General features: G+C 43.0%; 1 protein-coding gene across 2 annotated transcripts in view; it reads right to left on the reverse strand.

Moving 5' to 3' along the window:
• Window positions 1-531: 531 nt before the first annotated feature.
• wdfy4 (WDFY family member 4) overlaps window positions 532-25,429 on the reverse strand; it is a 351,254-nt gene continuing 326,356 nt past the window's right edge. For both annotated transcript variants that reach the window (XM_063070340.1, XM_063070339.1), the window contains exons 58-62: window positions 24,247-24,426; window positions 15,552-15,734; window positions 13,395-13,485; window positions 10,060-10,174; window positions 532-2,219 (exon numbers count right to left, since the gene is read on the reverse strand). In XM_063070340.1, the coding sequence (XP_062926410.1) occupies window positions 2,153-2,219; window positions 10,060-10,174; window positions 13,395-13,485; window positions 15,552-15,734; window positions 24,247-24,426 (636 nt within the window). In that variant the 3' untranslated portion in view covers window positions 532-2,152. The remainder of the gene's footprint in view (window positions 2,220-10,059; window positions 10,175-13,394; window positions 13,486-15,551; window positions 15,735-24,246; window positions 24,427-25,429) is intronic.

The raw sequence follows: 25,429 nt of genomic DNA on the forward strand, positions 1-25,429 counted from the left end.
TTAAAAAGGTTGGGAACCCCTGCTCTGTAGGCTCCGGCAGTGCCCTTACTGTCAAAGGACTATTTACAAGATGGTACAAACCAAGAGTATGAGTGACAAAGCATCCTTTTTTCCCTAGAGTATCACACAAACTGCTGGAGGAACTCAGTAGGTCAGGCAGGAACCATGAAGAGACACAGACACTCAACATCTGTACAAGGGACTCAACCTATTTTACTGCTCTTCTCTTGATCAACTCTTTTTTTCTGCTTCTTCTAAAAGCACCTTAATCCCCATCTTCAGAGCCCAGCTGACCTACTGCTTGTGAATTTATCTTCTTGCATGATGTTTTCCTTGGCAATATCTCAAAGAAAAAATAGGGACTGCTTCCAATATCTTTGGCACTGAGGAACAGCATCATCATTCACCAACAATGTCCATAGTTTGGTAGTCCTCATGTTTGAAACATCTGATTATGAAACTCGAATCAGAATGTGAGAAAGAACACAGGCAAATGAAGAGATGGATCATATACACACTTTAGGATGATAACTTTATTAAAACTCTGACACTGATGTGTCAACCTTCAGTGGTACAAATGAAAATCTCAGTGAAGTGCATTTTGCTTAAGTTTCTAGAACACAGAACAGAGAACATTAAACATTACAACACAGCAACAGAGCCTTCAGCCCTTGATGGGCCCAGGAACACGACCTCCTTACTTCACATCATAAAAGATAATAAATCTGATTCTGATGTCTGTGCCAACCATTGCACCGACTCCACAACCGATGGACTCATTTTCAAGCTCTCTACCACTCATGTTCTCAGTATTATTTAATATTTTTTATTATTTGCACAGTTTGTCTTCTTTTGCACATTGGTTATTTGTCAGTCTTTGTGTGCAGTTTTCATAGATCCCACTGTATTTCTTTCTTCTACTGTGAATGGCTGCAAGAAAATGAATCTCAGGGTTGTATACAGTTACGTACAGTATGAATCTCAGGGTTGTATACAGTTACATACAGTATGTGTCTCAGGGTTGTATACAGTTACATACAGTATGTGTCTCAGGGTTGTATACAGTTACGTACAGTATGTGTCTCAGGGTTGTATACAGTTACATACAGTATGAATCTCAGGGTTGTATACAGTTACATACAGTATGTGTCTCAGGGTTGTATACAGTTACATACAGTATGAATCTCAGGGTTGTATACAGTTACGTACAGTATGTGTCTCAGGGTTGTATACAGTTACATACAGTATGAATCTCAGGGTTGTATACAGTTACATACAGTATGAGTCTCAGGGTTGTATACAGTTACATACAGTATGTGTACTTTGATACCAAATTTACTTTGAACTTAGAAGTTTTTGAATTTTGACCATAATGCCAATTTAAACTGCACAACTACCTGCTCGTGGTCTATATCCCTCCATCCCCGTCTGTTCAAATACATCTAATAAATCCAATTGTTTTTGCAAAACTATTTCCTTTACAAAGGAGCTACAGTGAAATGTTTCTTGCTGTTTGATCAGCACGCTTGTTCCAGGCTGTTTTCTGTGAGTTCAGCAAATGACCCTTCCTCAAAATTGGAGTAGCTAAACTCATTCAATGCTCAATCACCCACAGCCTGAAACCTTGAAAAAGTAGATTTTCCTTTTCCTCATTCAAATGTCAATTGTCTCATTGAATAGGTTATAATATTCCAGAAATGTCCATAGCCTCAAAGTTTCAAATGTAATTTTTTTTATCATTTTCCATTAGCATCTTGCTAGGTCTATTTCTTTGCGACAATTTAGTATCTGGATCAGTTGGACATAACACTTTATTCCAAATATGAATAAGTATAAGAAACTCTCTGAACAGGTGCTTTTTCAGACAAAACGTTCATCGGTGACACTACTTTTTCATTACTGATTTCATTCACTGATTTTTTCATTACTTCTGTTTTTGCATTACTTATTTTTAATTTAACTATTTAATATACATATATATACTTCCTGTAATCCTATTTTGCTATGCTTATCATGTATTGCATTGAACTGCTGCTGCTAAGTTTACAAATTTCACATCATATGCCAGTGACATTAAACCTGATTCTGATTCATTGGAAGCCACAGTTCCTTCATAGAATCCACCGCCATTGATCTCCTGCTCTGTTCCTCCTCAGCCTTCAACAGACCAAGCGTAGACCCTGCCCCATGAATCGCCAACATACAACTTTGTGTGGTTCCTGAAAGAAAAACAGAACCAGAGGTTCATGGCAATTTCTCAGTTCAAACAAGTGAAAGAGACAGTGCAGAGTGAACATTAGTTCGTGCTCACTTGAAGCAGAGCTAGGGCAGGATTAGTGAGCAAGTCAGAGCTTGGCTTTATCATTAGACCATAAGGTATTGGAGCAGAATTAGGCCATTCAGCCCATCGAGACTGTCTCCATCATTCCAACCTGGCTGACTTTTTCAACTCCATTCACTGGCCTTCTCCACATGTACTCGGGTCTGTGCTGAACTGAAGTCGAGGCAGTGGCCTGCTCCAGGCTTCAAGTTTAAGGACTTTTTGTTCTGAATCCTATTTGCTTTTTTTTTAATTGTTCGCATGATATCTCTCCCCCTCTCCCTCTCTCCCCACTTTGGGTGTATGACGGTTTTTTTTTAAATGGGTTCTTTGTTTTGTGGTTGCTTGTAAGGAGATGAATCTCAAGATTGTATAATGTATACATACTTTGATAATTAAATGTACTTTGAACTTTTTGAACTTTGAACTCCTTTACTAATCAACATCAATTTCGGCCTTAAATACACCTAATGACTTGGTCTCCACAGCTGTCTGTGGCAATGAATTCCACAGATTCATCATCCTCTGGCTGAAGAAATTCTTCCTCCTCACAGTTCTAAAGAGATTCTGAGGCTTTGCCCTCAGATCCTATATTTTCCTAGTAATGGAAATCTCCATCTCCACTCTCTCCAGTCCTTTCAGATTGAGATTTATTTATCACACATACATGGACACATACAGTGAAATCTGTTGTCTGCATTAATGACCAACACAACTAAGAATGTGTGGATGGCAGCCCACAAGTGTCATCATAACATTCTGGCACCAACGTAACATGCCCACAACGCTTGGCAAAATAACTCTGAACACAACAAAACAGAACACCACCGGTGACAAAGCAATGACAAACAGCAAAGCAAGCCCCTTTCCTCCCTCTTTCCTTCCCTTCATAATTTAGTAGTTTCAATGATATCCTCTGATTTCCGTTGACTACAGACCCTAAGACATCTAACGCTCCTCAAAGGTCAACCCTTTCACATCCCAGCCAGTTTTATTCCACAGTACCGTCAGGGAAGGAAATGATGAGCTTTGCATTGAAACTCTACGTTAGATTCTGACCCAAAACATCAACAGTTCCTTTCCTCCCACTGATACTGTCCAGCCCACTGAGTACCCCTAACAGATTGTGTGCTGATCCAGACTCCAGCATCTGCTGTCCCTTGTGTCTCCAAGGTAATTTATAATCGAGGAGCTTTGCATTCTGATGTTTCACTCTTAACACTTACCACACAGAGGTGTGAGGAGCAGATTCAGGACAGAACCAGTCACAGGAGAACTGCATTCAGATGCTGCCCTCATCCACCCTTTGACATCTCAAACAGGTAACATGGAAGGACCAGACCACACTTTAATTCAAGCATGATCTTTGAAAAGAAAATCAATCCCACTGCAGTAGAGTAGCTACTCGGAGTCCGAGTGAAGCTTCGTCTCAGCGATTTGCTTCGTGAAACTTAAGCTGTGTGAAGAAGCAACCTTTTCGCCTGGAGTGAGGTAGGTATGGAATAAGATGCCAAAGGAAGTTGTAGCAACAGAGACAATTACATTGTATAAAAGGCAGTTAGACAGGATCGCGGATAGAAAAGGCTTACGGGGGATTATGGCCCAAACACAGGAAAATGGAATTAGTTTGGATAGACATCGTGGTTGACATGGATGAGTGGACTGACGGGAATTGGAATTGAAATTTGTTTCTCATTGTCACATGTACCAAGGTACAGTGAAAGGCATGTCCTGCATACTGTTCAGAAAAATCAATACATTACACAGTGCATTGAAGTAAAACAGTAACAGAAAAGCAGAATAAAGTGTAATACCCATGCAGGAAGTATGGTGCAGGTAGACAATAAGGTGCTAAATCATCACGAGGGGGTAGACAATTGGGTGCTAAATCATCACGAGGTAGATTGTGAGATCAAGAGGTCAGTTTCTGACCATTAAACACAGAACAAGTACTACAATCTAAATACAATTTGGTCAGGTAAACTATAAAAGATGCTGACAGTCTTATTCTGGCATAACTGTTCTCTATGCTCTTTCAGCACATCCACCTTCAACTGTGACCCCACTAAAAACAATCCAGTCTTGGTTCTCAAGAGGACTTGCCATTTTCAACTTAAGCCTTGTCAAAGAGCTACAGGTAGTGCCTGTGGTGGAGCTGGTTGAGTTTAGAACTTCCTGCAGCTTTTTCCAACCCTGCACTGGTCCCTCCATACCCACCTCTTGATGATCATTTCATGAAGTTTTTCCAGTCCCTGTCTCAGCCCATCTCCTATTATGGTCAGGTTGGCTGCAGGTGCAATGGGGTTGAGGAACTTAATTCACTTAATTCACTCCATTGATTCTGTGTTTTTTAACTCTGATTTTCTGAATGAGAAGGATTCTAGATTGGAGGACTGAAGGAATCTGGGGTGAGAAAGTAATGAGGAACAAGAGATCCATCTTCACTAACCTGGGAGAACACACACGAGAACAATGTGAGGCTTCTCTTCTCCTCATTTACTCTGTTAACCCCAAGACTTAGGTGGTAGGCAAATATAATTCAACAAATCCACAGCTGCCCAGTGGCTGCAGGTATTCTGCACAGCTCCAGACTCTCAAAACTACTGAACAATGCACATGTAATGCTGACGGAATTCAGCAGATCAGGCAGCATCAATGGAGGGGAATAAGCAGTTCACATTCCTTGTCAAGACTCTTAATCAGGACCAAAATGTCAACTGTTTGTTTCCCTTCATAGATTCTGCCTGTCCTGTTGAGTTCCTCCAGTATTTTGTGTTGCTCTGGATTTCCAGCATCTGTAGAATTTCTTGTGCTCAAAACCTCTGGGACAGCTAGCATTTCTCTGAACATTTGCTTCGATCCAGGAACAAACACACATTGGTTGATGATCAGAGAAATTTCCAAAATACCATAAGACCATAAGATATAGGAGCAGAAGTGGGCCATTCAGCCCATCGAGTCTCCTCCGCCATTCAATCATGGGCTGATCCAATTCTTCCAGTCAATTCCACTCCCCTGCCTTCACCCCATACCCTTTGATGCCCTGGCTAATCAAGAACTTATCTATCTCTGCCTTAAATACACCCAATGCCTTGGCCTCCACAGCCGCTCGTGGCAACAGATTCCACAGATTTAGCACCCTCTGACTAAAGTAATTTCTCCACATCTCAGTTCTAAATGGATATCCTTCAATCCTGAAGTCATCCCTTTTTGTCCTAGAATCCCCTACCATGGGAAATAACTTTGCCATATCTAATCTGTTCAGGCCTTTTAACATCTGGAATGTTTCTATGAGATCCCCCCTCATGCTCCTGATCTCCAGGGAATACAGCCCAAGATCTGCCAGACGTTCCTCATACGGTAACCCTTTCATTCCTGGAATCATTCTCGTTAATCTTCTCTGAAACCTCTCCAATATCAGTATATCCTTTCTAAAATAAGGAGCCCAAAACTGAACACAATACTCCAAGAGTGGTCTCATGAGTGCCTTATAGAGCCTCAACATCACATCCCTGCTCTTATGTTCTATACCTCTGGAAATGAATACCAACATTACATTCACATTCTTCACAACCGACTCAATCTGGAAGTTAACCTTTAGGCATCTTGCACAAGGACTCCCAAGTCCCTTCGCATCTCTGCATTTTGAATTCTCCCCTCATCTAAATAATAGTCTGCCCATTTATTTCTTCCACCAAAGTACATGACCATACACTTTCCAACATTGTATTTCATTTGCCACTTCTTTGCCCATTCCCCTAAACTATCTGAGTCTCTCTGCAGGCTTTCTGTTTCCTCAACACTACTCTGCTCTCCTATCTTTGTATCATTGGCAAATTTAGCCACAAATCCATTAATATCGTAGTCCAAGTCATTGACATACATCATAAAAAGCAGTGGTCCCAACACCGACCCCTGTGGAACTCCACTGGTAACTGGCAGCCAGTCAGAATAGGATTCCTTTATTCCCACTCTCTGTTTTCTGCCAATCAGCCAATGCTCCACCCATGCTAGTAACTTCCTTGTAATTCCATGAGCTCTTGCTAAGCAGCATCATGTGCGGCACCTTGTCAAAGGCCTTTTGAAAATCCAAGTACAGCACGCCTACTGCATCTCCTTTGTCTACCTTGCTTGTAGTTTCCTCAAAGAATTGCAGTAGGTTAGTCAGGCAACCATGCTGGTTTTGGCTTATCTGTCATGTGCCTCCAGGTACTCCGTAATCTCATCCCTAACAATCGATTCCAACAACTTTCCAACCACTGATGTCAGGCTAACATGGCTGTAGTTTCCTTTCTCCTGCCTCCCACCCTTCTTAAATAGCGGAGTAACATTTGCAGTTTTCCAGTCATCCAGCACAATGCCAGAATCTGTCGATTCTTGAAAGATCATCGTTAATGCATCCACAATCTCTCCAGCTACTTCCTTCAGAACCCGAGGGTGCATTCCATCAGGTCCAGGAGATTTATCGACCCTCAGACAATTAACCTTCCTGAGCACCTTCTCAGTTGTAATTTTCACTGCACAAACTTCACTTCCCTGATGCTCTTGAATGTCCAGTATACTGCAGATGTCTTCCAATGTGAAGAATGATGCAAAATACACATTCAGTTCCTCTGCCATCTCTGCCTCTCTCAATACTATATCTCCAGCATCATTGTGTATTGGTCCTATATCTAACTTCGACTCTCTTTTACCCTTTATATACCTAAAAAAAGCTTAGTACCTTCTTTGATATTAGTCGTCAGCTTCCTTTCATAATTCATCTTTTCCTTCCTAATAACCTTCTTAGTTTCCTTCTGCAAATTTTTAAAAGCTTCCCAATTCTCTATCTTCCCATTAGCTCTGGCTTCCTTGTATTACCTCTCTTTAGCTTTTACTTTGGCTCTGACTTCAGTGGTCAGCCACAGTAGTGTCCTTCTTCCCTTTGAAAATTTCTTCTTATTTGGAATATATCTGTCTTGCACTTTCCTTATTTTTGACAGAAACTCCAGCCATTGCTTCGCTGTTGTCTTTCCTGCAAATATCCCTTTCCAGTCAACGTCGGCCAGTTCCCCTCTCATACCATTTGTAATTTCCTTTGTTCCCCTGAAATACTGATGCATTGGATTTTATTTTTTCCCTCTCAAATTTCAATGTGAACTCGATCATATTGTGATCATTATTCCCTAAGGATTCCTTAACGTTAAGCTCTCTTATCACCTCCGGATCATTGCACAACACCCAATCCAGCGCAGCCGATCCCTTAGTCAGCTCAACAACAAGCTGTTCTAAAAAGCCATCCCTTAGACATTCTACAAATTCTCTCTCGAGGTCCAGTACTGGCCTAGTTTTCCCAATCCACTTTCATGTTAAAATCCCCAACGATTATCATGACATTGCCTTTCTGACATGCCTTTTCTATCTCCTGCTGTAATTTGTAATCCATATCCCGGCTGCTGTTTGGAGGCCTGTATACAACTGCCATTAGGGTCCTTTTACCCTTGCCATTTCTTAACTCAACCCATAGAGACTCTACGCCTTCCAATCCTATGTCATCTCTTTCTAATGATTTAATATTATTTCTTATACACAGAGCTACACCATCCCCTCTGCCTACTAACCTATCTTTCCAATACACCGTATATCCTTGGACATTCAGCTCCCAATGGCAACCATCCTTTAGCCAAGTTTCAGAGATGGCCACAACATCATATCTGCCAATCTGTAGCTGAATTTCAAGATCATCCATTTTATTCCTTATGCTGCGTGCATTTATATATAACACTTTCTGTCCAGTATTTATTGCTTTCTGTTTTAACTGAACCACACTCATGCCACTGGCTGTGAATAAGCTTCATCGCCTGCCTGTTCTTTCTATAATTTCTGTTGCACGTTATCTTTGATTTATTTCTGTTTTCCCCTTCCTCAACCCTATCGCTCTAGTTCCTATCCTCTTACCAAATTAGTTTAAACCCTCCCTAACAGCTCTATTAAATATGCCTGCTAGGATATTGGACCCCTTTGGGTTCAGGTGTAACCCGCCCCTTTTGTACAGGTCGTACCTCCCCGAGAAGAGGCCCCATGATCCAGGAATCTGAAGCCCTGCCCCCTACACCAGTCTCTCAGCCACACATTAATATGTCTGATCATGCTATTCTTGTGCTCATTAGCACGTGGCACAGGCAGCAATTCTGAGATTACTACCCTAGACGTCCCGCTTTTCAGCTTCCTACTTAACTCCCTGAGTTCTCTCTTCAGGACCTCCTCCCTTTTTCTACCTATGTCACTGGTACCAATGTGTATCAAGACTTCTGGCTGTTCACCCTCTCCCTTCAGAATACTCTGCACCCGATCCGAGACATTCCGTACTCTGGCATCTGGGAGGCAACATACCATGGGGGTATCTCTATCAGGCTCACAGAACCTCCTGTCTGTTCCCCTCACTATGGAATGCCCTATGACTACCTACCTTACTTTCTTTCAATTAACTCTGTTGCCAGCCTCCAGTGGAAGCCAGTCTTCATGTTGTCACCTTTGTAGGGTCCCAACGCAAAACACTGGTCATCTCTCCACACCTATAGGGTTGCCTGACCTGCTGAGTTTCTCCAATCGTTTGATTTTTGCTCCAGATTCCAGTGTGTACAGTCCCTCGTGTCTCCATGAAGTCACCTCCTTCATCGTGGGGTATTACATTTTAAGCTGTGCCATACCTCACTGTGTCTGCTCTTGACCCCAGGCCTTTGATGGGGCTGTGTAGTTCAATTTAAAAATTATACAAAAAAATCTCTCAGCAAAGGCCATCAGCACCATACTGATATGGGGCACTATTGTAATGTAGCGGTTAGCAAGACGCTATTACATTACTGACGATGTGTCCCAGTGTACACCAGGTTAATTAAGCCAAGTGGTGTTGGACCATGTTAATGAAAGGCATGGGCCAGATTAAAGTGGCTCCACTATCCTGACCGACACAGCCCCACACTCCAAACCTCATCTCTTCCAGACCCACGTATACAACCCCAAACTCTACCCTTAAGTTCAGAGTTCAATTCAGTGCCCTCCGTAAGAAATTTGTACGTTCTTCCTGTGGTGCGTGGGTTTCCAAAACCATACTGGTAAGTAGGTTAACTGGTCATTGAAAAATTGAAAATTTGTCCTGTGATTAGGCTAGGGTTAAAACAGTAGCTTGCTGGGTGATGTAGCTCGTTGGGCTGGAAGAGCCGGTTCTGTCCTCTCTCTCTAAATATAAAACGTGTGCACAAAAGATTCTGCAGATGCTGGAAATCCAGAACACACACAAAATGCTGGAGGAACTCAACAGGTCAGGCAGCATCTATGGAAATGAATAAACAGCTGAAGTTTTGGTTTGAGACTCTTCTTCAGGACTCTGAAGTCTTGAAGAAGGGACTCGGCACAAAATTTTATTTCATGTGTAAAATATGAAGTACTTTTAACCAGGCAAAAACTACAAGGTAGCTCAAAGTAATTAAATGAAGAAATGGGAATGCGTTTGGAATAGTCAAAGTTATGAAAATAAAGTTAGATCCAATCCTCCTTCCCTGTCAGTTTCTTTAGGGTGACTATAAACAAGACAGAGGGTGAGCGGGTCCAGCACCAACCACTCTGTGTCCTGAGTTTCTCTGACATAAATGGCTCCTGAGCCACAGTCACCTGCAGTGAAAGTGGGTGTTGAGGATGAAGTGGCCACGAACGTGGAAGGGGTTGAGAAAGTTTCCGCTGCGAAACGAGGGAGCCGTTACCTGGAGATGGCCAAAGCTGTGACTGCAGGGCTCCTTGTGCTCGGCCTCCTCGACTGCCCACCGGTTCTGTTCAGTTTCTGACAAAGCACAAGGCATCGTTCCCATCGGTAACCAGCTGCAGATAAATATTAAAACCATGGTCAGTACAGGGCATCACCACAGTGTAGCTGTTAACAGCAACAGTGATTAGTAATTGGGGTTCTATTCCCACCGCTGTCTGTAAGGAGTTTGTATGTTCTCCCTGTGAATGCATGGTTTATTCTGGATGCTCTCCTTTCCTCCCACATTCAAAAGGCGTACAAGTTAGGATTAGTAAATTGCGGGCATGTTACGCTGGCGCCAAAAGCTAGACGACACTTTCAGGCCCCCAGCACATCCTCAGATTGTGTTAGTCATTGACACAAATGGTGCATTTCATTGAATGTTTCAACGTACTTGAGACAAATAAAGCTAATCTTTGATCTTTCAGTATTTTAGGGAAGCCAGTCAATACAGCAGATACCACTTCAATGTAAAGCCTGAGTGGAAGGTATGGAGATCCTGGGATGCCCAGCCATCAAGATCCCCATTTTGGCCTCACCAGTGTAGTCCAAAGGAAAGTGAAGCGATACATCTGGCACCAGTTTGGCTGCAGGAACTGCCAGAAGGGTGTTCCGTGATGTCCAGCCGCCTTAGAGGCTCCACTCTGGATTTTCTGTCTGGGTTTACTCCCTTAACCTTCATCTCTCCCGAGGCTGCCCACAAGGCAGTGGAGTTACTTACCCATAGCTGGGGCAATAATCAACCAATTAGAATTACCAGGTAATGCTGATTGTGAACTAAGCTTAATGGCAGCCTTCTTAGTAATGGGAATGGATATTCCAACCCTGTTATGCTTTAATTTGAGCCCTGATTCAGATTTGTGCATTATTTAACAGTTTCTAAGTTGCAAGTCTCGCTCAACAGTTTCAGTCTATTCAACTAGCTTTTCCCACTGTAAGCCCAACAAGATTTCTGTACCAAAGTAATATCTCATGCTTGCCCTTTTTAGTCAAGGTATTGAGTTCAAAGGTCTTATAAAGCTTTATAAAACTCTAGCTAGGCTGCATCTGGAGTATTATATACAGTTCTTGTCACCCCATTATAGGAAGAATATGGAGACTTTGGAGAGGGTGCAGAGATTTACCAGAATGCTGCCTGGATTAGAGGCCATGTGCTGTAATGAGAGGCTGGATAAACTTGGGTTATTTTCTCTGGAGAGTCGGAGGCTGAGGGGAGATCTGATAGAGGTTTATAAGATTATGAGAGGCACGGATAGAGTAGAGAGGGAATATTTTTCTCCCAGGGTTGAAGTGTCTAATACCAGAGTGCATGCATTTGAGGGCATGCTGCCTGACCTGCAGAGTTCCTCCAGCATTTTGTGTGTGTTGCTGCTGTTAATTGCCCCAGCGGGTGAGTGGGTGGTAGAATCAGGGATTGCAGGGGGTTGAGGAAAAGAGCTGATGGGAAGAAGAGAGAATACCAAATGAATCGATGTGGGATTAGTAGTTAGTGGTAAACTCAGACTAGATGGGCCAAAGGGCATCTCTCCCTGCTGTATCACTCTGACTCTGTAAACCATGGTGCCCACTTTCCCTGTCAACCAGGCAGCTGATATTAGGCCTTGGATGCTTAACATCATAGGCAATGGGGAGGAGGAGTTTAGTAGACACAACAATAGCTTTAACTTCGTAAATGACTGACAGGAAATTAGTCAAACAAAATCTATATAGACTAGCTGACCAGGTTTTAAAGGAGATGGAGATAGAGAGAGGGGGAGGGAGATCCCCCCCTCTAGCTTTCTCCCTCTACCCCACCCCCATAATGCAGGGGGGGAGAGATCAAGGTGGGAGGGAGGGGGAGAGAGAGGGTGCAGAGAGAGAGGGGGCGTGGAGAGACAGGGGGGGTGGAAAGAGAGGGGGGGTAGAGAGAGAGGGGAGGTGGAGGGGGGTGGAGAGAGAGGGGGGTGGAGAGAGAGGGGAGTTGGAGAGAGAGGGGGGTTGGAGAGAGGGGGTGTGGAGGGGGGGTGGAGAGGGGGTGGAGAGAGAGGGGAGTGGAGAGAGTGGGGGGTGGAGGGGGGTGGAGAGAGAGGGGAGTGGAGAGAGGGGGGTGGAGAGAGGGGGGGTGGAGAGAGGGGGGGTGGAGAGAGGGGGGGTGGAGAGAGAGGGGGGTTGGAGAGAGGGGGGTGTGGAGGGGGGGTGGAGAGAGAGGGGAGTGGAGAGAGTGGGGGGTGGAGAGAGAGGGGAGTGGAGAGAGATGGGGTGGAGAGAGGGGGGGTGGAGAGAGAGGGGGGTTGGAGAGAGGGGGGTGTGGAGGGGGGGTGGAGGGGGGGTGGAGAGGGGGGGTGGAGAGGGGGTGGAGAGAGAGGGGAGTGGAGAGAGTGGGGGGTTGGAGAGGTGGGGTGGAGAGAGAGATAAAGGGGAGAGGTAGGTAAGACACAGGAGCAGAATTAGGCCATTCAGCCGATCGAGTCTGCTCTACCCTTCCATCAAGCTGATTTATCTTGTCTTCTCCCCTGACTAATGAAGAACCTTCTCAATCTTGGCTTTAAATATACTCAGTGACTTGGCCTCCAATGAAATCCACAGATTCCCCATCCCCGGCTAAAGAAATTTTTCCTCATCTCTGTTCTAAAGGGACGCCCTTCCATTCTGAGGCTATGCCCACTGGTCTTAGATTTAAAGTTGAAGTTCTATTCAAGTTTAAATTTCTTTCTGTTTCAGGGCTTTATTGTTTTTCAGTTGTGTACCTTTCAACTGGGACATATTCTGTGAGATAACACTGGGTCAATACAATATTTCAATGACTCCACCCGAAACGATTAATTCTGTAAGGCTCAGCATTAAATAAATAGAAAAGCAGCATTCAACACCTTTACTCAGAGAGCTGCTAAGGACTTTCAGTCTTTGAAAGATAGAATCTGTAGTCGTGTAATGGTTAGCTATCGGGGTTCAACTCCCACTGTTGTACGTGAGGAGGTTGTACGTTCTCCACTTGACTGCATGGGTTTCCGCTGGGTGCTCTGGTTTCCTCTCACATCCCTAAAGGCATGCGGGCATGCCATATTGCTGCCAGCGCAATCCTCAATGTTTTGATATGATGCAAGTAACACATTTCATTGTACGTTTCAACGTAATCACACAGATGAAGCTAATCTTAAAAATCTTATCTTTAAAAGCTGCTTGCAATGCATTGGTGTGAAAACTGTTCAGCTGTCCACAAGACGTTCAACCCGGTATGTGTTAAAGAGAGAAATGGAAAGTTGTTTGCATTGTGCTCTCACCAGCCTGCTGAAACACAAAGTATAGAAACATTACCTTGTTCTGAATCTAGGACTTTGTGTTGAGATCCAGGGTGCCCTCCATCACTCCTGGAGACATGTACTCTTGTAAACTCTGTCTTCCATAGCTACAGTTGGAACAGAATTCAAAATTTTATAAACCTCTGTAAGATTAACAACACAAACGTGGTCTGCATTATATAATGACCTGGAGAATTCAGATACCAGGCACAATGCGGTGCTAAGAATCTCTGATGGCTAGCCTTACTCCCATCATTCCCTAATCAACAAACAGCACTACCCACCAATGAGAAGAGTTGTGGCTTTGGTAGGTGAACACAAGAAAAATAATTAGAAAACCAGACAGAAAGATAAATTACTTGCCCTGGCCAAAGTGGTGCAGGAGGTAATGCATTGCCTCACAGTTCCAATGGTCCAAAGATCTTGGCACCCAATGGTGACTGTGTGAAGTTTGCACATTCTCCCTGTGATCACACAGGCCTCCTTGCAGTGCCTCAGGTACTGCCCATCTTCCAAAGACATGCAGGTTGGTAGATTAATTGGCTGCCATAAATCCACCCCCCACCCCGGTGTGTTGGAGTGTGACAAAAGACTCAGGAGTGCGTTGATTGGGGTGTGTCGAGAATAAGTTGCAGGAATATGTTGGGGAGAAAGACTGATATTACTGTTCTAAGAGCAGAGGTAGACTCATGAGGTCAACTAGTCTGTTTTATGTTGTGAGGAAGTCTGGAATATGAAAAGAAACATCTCTCACTAAGCAAGGTGAGCTGATAGATGGGGAGCATATCTGATAGAACCATGGATGCTTTGAGAGGAAGCAATAATTTGGCTTCCTTCTGTTCTCGAGTGAGCAAAGAAATGGAGATGCTGTTAGCTTAGATGAAGGTCAGGAGGAGACTCATGAGAAAGAAAAAAGAACAAAAATTGGGCCAGAAGGTCTGCTTTTATGTTGTAAAATATGTTGTGGGAAAGATAGCTGAAGGAATAATATCCACAAACAAAACAAATTTGAACACCAGACTGACATATCTGTCACTTTTATGAGTTTATGATTGTAAAGGAAAGTCTCAGGCAAACAACCAGATAAGGGTTTTCAAGCTTGAGGACAATAAAAAGAATGAGGTGAAGAGAAGAGAGAGAGGTTTATCATTTCATCTCTTCAACACAAGGCTGCAGGATCTCCCCCGGGAACCAAAACCTCTGGCTTTTCAGCATTTCTCAGGTGACAAAATTCCAAGTGGAGTTGGTCTGAAGGGGAAGTTCACCAATGTAAGAGACCAAAACAGAGACATTCACCAGCTATCCATGTTGGCTGTTTACCTCCCTAAACCATAGACATTTTGAAATATTTAAAGTGCTATACAAATTGGAATAAAGCAATTGGAAGAAACTCTAATAAAAGTTATGCTCCAGGTCGTGCTATGTGCAGTGGTAAGCTGAAACAATTGCAAATATTGTTGATTAAGGAATGGTAAGAAAAACATAACATTATCTATTTGTCAAGGGCTCCAGGGGGCAGAAACATGACATGATGATTATTCTCACTAAGTTTTGAAAAGAAGAAGGGAAATTGCAGTGTGGATCCTTGTAGTGGGCTGTACAAGGGTCAGAGAGTGGATGGTTTACAATGCTTAGCCAAAATGTGGGTTAATGTGGGGACTGTTAAATGCTCATGGGTCATGGTGTCTATTCAATGTGACTAATTCTGTTTTAGAAAAGAGGATTGAGGTCCAAATGAATGTGCCAACAGTTGTCACTGCCTTTATAGTGCAATGGTTGACTTGTCAAAATATTGAACATAAAATAAACCAAAGACATGGGCCAAGGAGGAAGATGGGAGTGGGCAAGAGTGGTGGGCACTTTGGTTGAGTTAGGCTGAAGGGTCTGCTTCTGTGGTGAATTACTCTGTGACTCGATGAATCTGTGAATAATCAACCAGGTTCACACTCCCTAATGTAGAATTGGGTGAGATTCTTTGACTTGCTGTACTGTAACCAGTCAAAAATTGCCAGAGCCCCTTCAACTCAAGGCAAGAGTGAGTCATGAACGCAGGGGAAGGGGTCATAGAAGGGAAGTATTAATTTCAATAGGACAGTGCAGAAGGAACCAATATTTGGATCTGACCACAACCTCTGGCAGTTTTATCCATCATTGCTGCACTGTCAACACTTACTTGCACCATGCCATCTGCGTGTCCTGTTATAATGACATTGCGAGGATCCCATTCCTGCACCTCTGTGAAACAACAGCACAAAATCTGCTTCGTTGGCTCGGCGGATGTGTTGATGCTTGCGATTGGTTGGCCATTGAGGGTCCACAGGTACAGGTGTGTCCCTGCACAGGTAGCAATGTCCCCCTATAACAATAAAGCAGTGAACATTGAGGTGGCACCTGCCATATTGGATCCAAAAAAGAATTCAAAGGGAACTGTTTTACCTCAGGGGAGATGGGTTGTGGACATACCAAAATGTAGAAGAGTTGTGAAAGTAATGTAGATAGAGGTGAGTAGAAGGAGGCAATGCAAATATGCTTAGGGAAAACAGGATGGCTTTCTCTGGCAGAGATTTCTCAAACAGTCTGAAGTTATATGAGGCCGAGATCGAGTGGACAGCCAGAGACTTCTCCCCAGGACAGAAGTGGGTCATACCAGGGGCCAAAATCTCAAGGTGATTGGTGGAAAATAAAGGGAGAATGTCAGAGGGACACAGAGAGTTGTGGGTGTGTGGAACACCCTGTCAGGGGTGGTGGTAGAGACAGATAGATTATAGACATTTAAGAAAATCTTGGATAGGCATAGTGTTAAGGTGATTGGATTAAAGAATAGGGGGAATCCCAGAGTGAGGTTTTTACCTACACAGTGGTGAAAAAGTCTCTGGCTATTTATTTGACCTATGTTTCACTCACATCATCTGATTTCTTTTTAAACTTGAATCAACCAGTTAAATAGTCAGTTTGCTGATGAAAGCCCACTAATGCTCTTGGGATACTATGAATCCTCTCTGCTGAGAGGATCATCAGGGTCACTCTTCCACCTATCCAAGATATATATCAGGGTCACTGTGTACTCAGGGTGCTTAGCATTGTCAACGATCCCTCCCATCCATCCATCAATCTCATTGAACCCCCTACCATCAGGCAGGTGTCACAACCACGGATTCGGCAGCACAGTAGATATGGCAATTGCACTTGTGAATACACACGTGTCAGCTAATTATTATTTAATCGTGATAATATTTAACTCCATACTTGTCATCTTGGTACTTGTCAAGACTTGGACAGAACACAGCAACACTTCACTGCCTGTTTGCATTCGGTCTTCCCTGAAAAATTGGACTGTCGAGTCACCTGACTCTGAAGACGAGTGGTATTCATTTAATGTTTAGATGTTCTTTTCAGCCGCAGTGTAGGCTTTGTTTTCCATTTGAGAGTTTTAATTAATGGCTCTATTTGGCCTAGCGTTTATTGTTTTATTTTCCCTTTAACACTGTTCACATTAAAGTCTGTGAACTATCGACCTGCTTCAGTGTCTCTCACTCCGCACTTGGGCCATATCCGAACCTGGTAACAGCAGGAGGTATGGCAGCGTTAGGACAAAGACTGTCAGGATGGGAAACATCTTGTTTCCCCAGGCCGTGTGACTACTGAACCCCTGCCACCACCCAGGTCTCATCACTTATGAAACACCGGTATCATTATACTGTTTACTTTTTAACTTCTGTCATAATTGCACTTATAATTTGTTCAATTATTTGTTTGGGTTCCTTAAGGTTGTGATAGCTGAGGGTGTAATGGGGATAACCTCCCACTACCTAGTAAATGCTCCAATGACCCGTTTCTCAAATAGTCTCTGATGACCAAATCCAGCTCCTGGCCTTCATGTGTGGCTTAGGTACTAAGCCCAGCTGAACCATTTCAACTGACAGGAGAAGGGGCAAAGGCAGGTTACTGCCACTTTAAAACCAGTCACTTTGGGCAGATGGGGCTTGTCAGCTGTGGTTGGTAGCTCACCTAGGAGAAGGAAAATTCTGATCTCAAACCTCCGCTGCCTAGTGGCTGTACCCACTCATGGGAGAAACTTCAGGAGTAAATCCTGAGGGAAATATCCAGAGCAGGAGTCCCTAAGGCAGTCCTACGTTGAGTTCAATGCTAACTGGCAACTCCTGCGATGCTGCTGGTACCAAACTGTATCTGTCTCTGCCGTTCCTTTGGGTTCATCAGCTGCGTGAAGAGGGGGGAGCCTGCTACATGGGCAACTGCTTGCTCTCCATATCGTACTGCCCTGGCTCGCGTACCTAGACGGCTACGACTCAGCTTGCATGATCGAACCTGACTGACGGAGCCTCACAAGTTATCTGTGGTATCATTACTTTGTGTTGTGTGTGGGCTGTATGTACTGTGTTGTGCACCTTGGTCCAGAGGAATATTATGTAGCTTGGTGTACACACGTAAATGGATGAATGACAATGAACTTGACCTCGATGGTGTCGTTACCCTCTCAACTCCTAGCTAGACATGAAAAGCAGAACAACTCCCAACTCTTGATGCTACAAAAAGATAATAAACCTTTATCCAGCTCTAAATATTTTTAAATTGCAAAAGATTATACTCTCATCACCATTATAATTTTTATTGCAGTATAATTTGGATATTAGCCAGCCATAAATGGCTCGTGGCAACATCATAAGAACAAGACATCAGCTCACCTCTCCCAGCAGAAGAGGAAAAAACATCTATGAGCAGTTTAATGCTATCATAAATGTATTTGTAATAATATTAAGGTGTGTAATAACATACATCATTCCAGCAACCAGAGCTCTTTCCCATCTGCATACTTCCTCGAGTATTGTCAGATATCACTGTAGTTTCAGTCCCCAATTAGCACAAAACCTTTAACAGTGTAGATGAGCAGAGGGATCCTGGGGTCCAGGTTCATAGCTCCTTGAAAGTGTCCACACAGGTCAATGGGGTGGTTAAGAAGGCATGTGGTATGCTTGCCTTCATTAGCTGAAGCACTGAGTTCAAAAGTTATGTTGCAGCTTTATAAAACTTTAGTTAGGCCTCATCTACAGTATTGCATACAGTTCTGGTCACTGCATTATAGGAAGGATGTTGAAGCTTTGGAGAGGGGCAGAAGAGGTTTACCAGGATGCTGCCTGGATTAGTGGGCATTGCTACAAGATACTGGACAAACTTGGGTTGTTTTCTGTGCAGTGGAGGAGGCTGAGGCGAAATCTGATAGAGGTTTATAAGATTACAAGAGGCATAGATACAGTAGACATCTAGGGTTGAAATCATGCCATCTTGGACAATGTCTCCCATCCACTACATAATGTACTGGTTGGGCACAGGAGTACATTCAGCCAGAGACTCATTCCACCAAGATGCAACACAGAGCGTCACAGGAAGTCATTCCTGCCTGTGGCCATCAAACTTTACAACTCCTCCCTTGGAGGGTCAGACACCCTGAGCCAATAGGCTGGTCCTGGACTTATTTCCTGGCATAATTTACATATTACTATTTAACTATTTATGGTTTTATTACCATTTAATTATTTATGGTGCAACTGTAATGAAAACCAATTTCCCCCGGGATCAATAAAGTATGACTATGACTATAACTAAATGTCTAATACCAGAGGGCATGTATTTAAGGTGAGAGGGGGTAATTTCAAAGGAGATATGAGGGGCAAGTTGATGTTGTTATTGTTGTTTTACACAGGTTGGTGGGTGCCTGCAATGCACTGGCTGGGGTGTTGGTAGAGGCAGATACATTAAAGACTCTTAAGAGACGTTTAGATAGGCACATGAATGACTAGCACGAGAGGGCACAGTTTTAAGGTGCTTGGAAGTAGGTACAGAGGAGATATCAGGGGTAAGTTGTTTTTTTTTACAGAGAGTGGTGAGTGCGTGGAATGGGCTGCCGGTGATGGTGGTGGAGGCGGAAACGATAGGGTCTTTTAAGAGACTCCTGGACAGGTACATGGAGCTCAGAAAAATAGAGGGCAATGGGTAACCCTAGGTAATTTCTCAGGTAAGGACATGTTCGGCACAGCTTTGTGGGCTGAAGGGCCGTATTGTGCTGTACGTTTTCTATGTTTCTATGAATGCGAGGAAATGGAAGGGTATGGACACTGTGCAGGCAGAAGAGATTAGATCAGTTAGGCAATTTAATTGATTCGGCACAACATGGTGGGGGAAGGGCCTCTTCCTGTGCTGTACTGTTCTATGTTCAATGTTCTAACCTCAACATTCTGCCCTCCATATTAGCAGTTTGCCTCATTCTGCTGTTGGTGTCCTCATCATGGACCCTGTAGGATTATCAATGATCAATTCCGGGTGCTGCTCACACCATGTCACTACTCAGTCAAGAAGTCAGTTTGTTCCATAAGGAAACTCCTGTAGCTGCCCCTCTCGTAGCTGGTTTCACACCAGCTTCATCTGAAACTCTCAGGGTTCGCATGCTAAATTTGTTTAAAGCCTCCCCTAAAGCACCAGCTTCCAATAAGAATATTGGGCCCATTCCAATTCAGACGCAACAGGTCTGGCTTATACAGATCCCACTTCCCCAAAACTGGTCCAGCAATCTAAAGCCCTTCTTTCTGCAGCAGGATTTCAGCCATCCACCAATTTCTGTACTCACTAGCAGGCAGCACTAAATGCAATCCAGAAATTACAACTTTAGAAGTCCAGATGCAGGTCAAAGGGAAAAGGCAGAAATGATAGTTTGGCATGGATTAGATAGGCTGAAGGGCCTGTTTCTGTGCTATAGAGCTCTATGATTGTTTAATATAACTTGTTAAACTCACATTGCAGGACCTTGTCCCTCTTTTTCTCCCCCTATGTCATTGATACCAATGCAGACATGATTTCTGGACAATGCAGCCTTTTATTGACATCCTCATCCCTGGCACCAGGAAAGCTACACATCTAGGGTTCATATCTACAGCTTCAAAAGAAACCACTTCCTCAGAAGGCCAAGAAATTTCAGCGCATCTCCAATGACACTTACTGACATTTACAGGCGTATCACATCTTGGTGTGTGAACTGCTCTGTCTAAGTTCACGAGAAGCTGCAAAGGAGATTTACCAGGATTGGAGAACATGTCTTATGACAATAGGTTGAATGAGGTAGGACCTTTCTCCTTGGAGAGAAGGAGGATGAAAGGTGACGATAGAGGTGAACAGGATGATAAGAGCCACAGACTGAGTGGACAACCAGAGACTTTTTTCCATGGCACAAATAGCTAATATGAGGGGGCATAACTTTAAGGTGTTCGGAGGAAAGTATTAGAGAGATGGTAAAGGTGTATGTACTGGATATACATTTATATATATTTTTAAACACAAAATGGTAAGTGCTTAGAATACACTGCCAAGTTTGGTGGTAGAGGCAGATATATTAGGGACATTTAAGAGACCCCTAAATGGATGATAGAAACTGAAGGCCTGTGTGGGAGGGAAGGGTTAGATTGAACTCAGAGTAGAATAACAGGTCGGCACCACATCATGGGCCAAAGGGTCAGTACTCTGCTGTAAGGTTCCATGTTTAAAGAGAGTTGTGAACACAGCTCAGCCCATCGGATATATCAGTCTCCCCTCTATTGACTCCCTGCAGCAAACATAATCAAGGCCCTTCCCACCCCAGTCATTCTCTCTTCACCCCTCTCCTATCATATAGAAGATATAAAGGCCTGAGAACACCACACTCAAGGACAGCTTCTACTTCCTTGAATGAATCTCTTATATGGTAAGAGATGAACTCCTGATCTCTCCATTAACTATTGTAGCCCTCACACTTTATGTGTTTACCTGCAATATGCTTTCTCATATACAGTGCCGATGAAAAGTATTTACCGCGCCCCCCCCCCCCCCGGAAGTTTTCATGTTCTTTTGTTTTGCAACATTGCATCACTGTGATTTAATTTGGCTTTTTTGACACTGATCAACAGAAAAAGACTTTTTTGTGTCAAAATAGATCTCTACAAAGTGATCTAAATTAATTACAAATATAAAACACAAAATCATTGATGGTATAAATATTCTTTCTCCTTTAATATGGCACATCAAATCATCACTGGTGCAGCCAATGGTTTTAGAAGTCACATATTTAAATGGAGATCTGTTTTTGGAGACCTGTGTGCAGTCAAGGTGTTTCAATTGGTTGTAGTAAAAGTACACCCGAATCTGGAAAGTCCAACTGCTGGAGCGTCAGTATTCTAGCCAAAACCACACCATGAAGACAAAAGAATACTCCAAGCAACTCTGTGAAAATGGTATTGAAAAGCACAAGTCAGGAGGTGGATACAAGAAAATTTCCAAGTCACTGAATATCCTTTGAAATACAGTTAAGTCAATCATCAAGAAATGAAAAGAGTATGACACAGCTGTAAATCTGCCTCGAGCAGGTCGTCCCCAAAAACTGAGTGACTGTGCAAGAAGGGGACGAGTGAGGGAGGTCTCCAAGAGACCTATGACAATTCTGGAGGAGTTACAAGCTTCAGTGGGTGAGATGGGAGAGACTGTGCATACAACAGCTGTTGCCCAGGTGTTTCACCAGTCACAGCTTTATGGGACAGTGGCAAAGAGAAAGCCACTGTTGAAAAAACGCACATGAAATCTTGGCAGGATTTTGCCAGATGGCACGTGGGAGACTCTGAAGTCAGCTGGAAGAAGGTTCTATGGTCTGATGAAACAAAAATGGAGCTTCTTGGCCATCCAACTACACGCTATGTTTGGCGTAAGCCAAGCACTGCACATCATCAAAAACTCAACATCCCTACTGTGCAGCATGGTGGTGGCTGCATCATGCTGTGGGGATGCTTCACTGCAGCAGGCCCTGGAAGGCTTGTGAAGGTAGAGGGTAAAATGAATGCAGCAAAATTCAGGGAAATCCTAGAGGAAAACTTGATGCAATCTGCAAGAGAGCTGCTATTTGGGAGAAGATTTGTTTTCCAGCAAGACAATGACCTCAAACATAAAGCCAAAGTTACACAGGAATTGCTTAAAAACCACAAAGTTTAATGTCCTGGGATGGCCAATTGGACCTCAATCCAATTGAGAAGTTGTGGCTGGATTTGAAAAGGGCTGTTCACTCACAATCCCCATGCAATCTGAGCAGTTTTGTAAAGAAGAACAGGGGGAAACTGCAGTGTCCAGATGTATAAAGCTGGACACAGACTCAAAGCTGTAGTTGCTGCCTAAGGTGCATCTACTAAATACTGACTTGAAGGGAGTGAATCCTTATAAAATCAGTTATTTTGTGTTTTATATTTGTTATTAATTTGATCACTTTATAGAGATCTGTTTTCACTTTGACACAAAAGGGTCTTTTTCTGTTGATCAGTATCAAAAAAGCCAAATTAAATCCATTGTGATTCAATGTTGTAAGACAATAAAACCTGAAAACTTCCAAACAGATGAATACTTTCAATAGGCAATGTACCACATTTTGCATTCCGATATCTCCATATACTGATGTATGACCTTCAAGTTTATTGTCATTCAACGGTACAATTGTTTAGCACCAAACAATACAATGTTCTTCTGGACCAAGGTGCATGACACAGTACATATAACTCACACACAACTCAGAGTAATACCACCACCAATAAATTAACAAATAACGAGATGCATATGTGATACAAGTTAAAAAAATAAACAGTATAACTACTGGCGCCAGTAGCTAATCTGTTTACTTTCAACAATCAACACACACAAAATGCTGGAGGAACTCAGCAAACCAATTAACGTACTGACCTACTTTAACTGTGGGAGGGAACCCGAGCACTTGAAGGAAACATGTGAGAATGATGTACTAACTTTCTTACAGTGGTCGCCAGATGCATGGCAACACTTACAAGCTGTCTCCAGATGCCCAGAAGTTGATTTTGCCCATAAATTGGAAAAAGTACAGAATCACTCAGTACTCAATACTGGAGTGATGGCTTTAAAAACACAGAAAACTGATAGTGAAGAACAAAAACTAAAAATGGAGGGAAAGAGGAAACTAGTTCTGTCATTCATAAAACCGGGCAAGTGTATGCACATCGGACTTTTAAAGTTAATAATATTATTGTTTATTTCTAAGTAGGTATATCCATAAGTCTGGCAACTGTCACACTGGGACGCTCTGTAATATGTGACCCCCCCCCCCACTGACATCCTCTGCAACAGTCCTCATTAACAACCATTCAATCCTGACCTCTGCGTCTGGTGAGACATCACAAGAATCTGCACTCAAAACAAATTCTTGCTGTGATTGAACCTCTCTTCCTAACTGTTCTGGCATGAATAAGCACAGCTGACTACAGAGTAAAACTTTAGCGTTTTATCTTACACAAGTAAGCTTAAATAAAATAGGTTAAACTGGTTATGTTAAAAAAAATTCTGCTTGTTATATGTTTCTAGATACAATTACCCATGGACATTATGTCACTATTTTTGCACTGCTTATTTAATTTATCATATATATTTTTAACATTGTAATTTACAGTATACTACGGGTGCCACAGCTCAGGGTGTTCCCAAGTTCCGAGTTCAGTTCCGGCTCTGTCTGTAAGGAGATTCTACGTTGTAGATTTCCTCTGGATGCTCCAGTTTCCTACTACTTTCCAAAGGCGTACCGGTTAGCAGATTAACTGGTCATTGTAAATCGTCCTGTGTTTAGGTTACAGTATGATAGGTGAGCTGCTGGGCAGTGCAGCTCGGTGGGCTGGGAGGGCCTGTTCTGTGCTGCATCTCTAGATAATAAAAAAACATTTTGCACTATACTGCTGCCACAAAACAACAAAGTTCACGACGTAAATCATTGATATGAACCCCCGTGATTCTCATTCTGATTGAGTAGAGAGATGTGAGAAGGGACTTACAGTTATGCTGTTGATGGATACTGTGGAAACTGCTGCTTCGTGCTGTTGGAGCTGTCTGAGATAGGTCAGGGTGTTAAAGTCCCAGATGATGCAGGTCCTATCGCGTGATCCACTCACAATCACATTATAAGGTAAACATACTGCCAGGCTAGTGACAGCTTCTGTGTGTCCATGAAGAACCTCGGATAAAGAATAAATCACAGTTGTGAGTTCATGATGTCATACCTTTAAGTAATTTTTAGACTGATTATTACTTTCTAGAAAGTACTTGAATGGACAAAGCCTGGAAAGGCACAAACTATGTAACTGACAAAAATTTGATGGGCTGAAGGGCCAGTTTCGGTACCATGTTGCTCTCCAATTCTTTGACAACAACACACATTCAGTGGTCACTTTATTAGGGGCAGGAGTGGAATCTGGCGTGGCTTTCAACTGCTATAGCCAATCTACTTCTAGGATTCAGAGAGGCTCTTCTATTGTAATTTGTGGTTATTTAAGTTACTATCGCCTTCCTGTCTGCTTGAACCAGTCTGGCTATTCTCCTCTGACCTCTCCCAACAACAGGCCACTTTCACCCACAGAAGTGCTGCTCTCTGGATGATTTTTATTTTTCACACCACTCTCTGTAAACTCTAGAGACTGCTGTGCCCAAAGCTCCCAGGAGATCAGCAGTTTCTGAGATACTCAAACCACCACATCTGGCACCAACATTCAAAATCACTTAGATCACATTTCTTCCCCATTCTGATATTTGGTCTGAATAACAACTGAACCTCTTGAATCTATCTGCATGTTTTTATACATTGAGTTGTTACAACATGATTGGTTGAGTAGGTACAGTATTTGCATTAACAAGCAGGTGTACAGGCACACCTAATAAATTTGCCACTGAGTGTATGTATGAAGATATTTTCACTAAAATTAAATATTTTCAATCAATTCAGAAACCTATCATTTATATTGTATTTTATGACTCTCTCTCAAAGCCATTCCTCAGTATGAGAATCAAAGGAAAATCTAGAGAATACTAGGACTGATCCAGCAAAGATCTGAATTAAAGACCATAAAACACAGGAGTAGAATTAGGCCATTCAGCCCCTCAAATCTGCTCCACCAGAACAGAGATGAGGAGGAATTTCTTTAGCCAGACAGTGATGAATATGTGGAATTTATTGCCACGGAT

The sequence above is a fragment of the Mobula hypostoma genome, chromosome 18, assembly GCF_963921235.1.
Source record: "Mobula hypostoma chromosome 18, sMobHyp1.1, whole genome shotgun sequence".
Classification (NCBI taxonomy): domain Eukaryota; kingdom Metazoa; phylum Chordata; class Chondrichthyes; order Myliobatiformes; family Myliobatidae; genus Mobula; species Mobula hypostoma.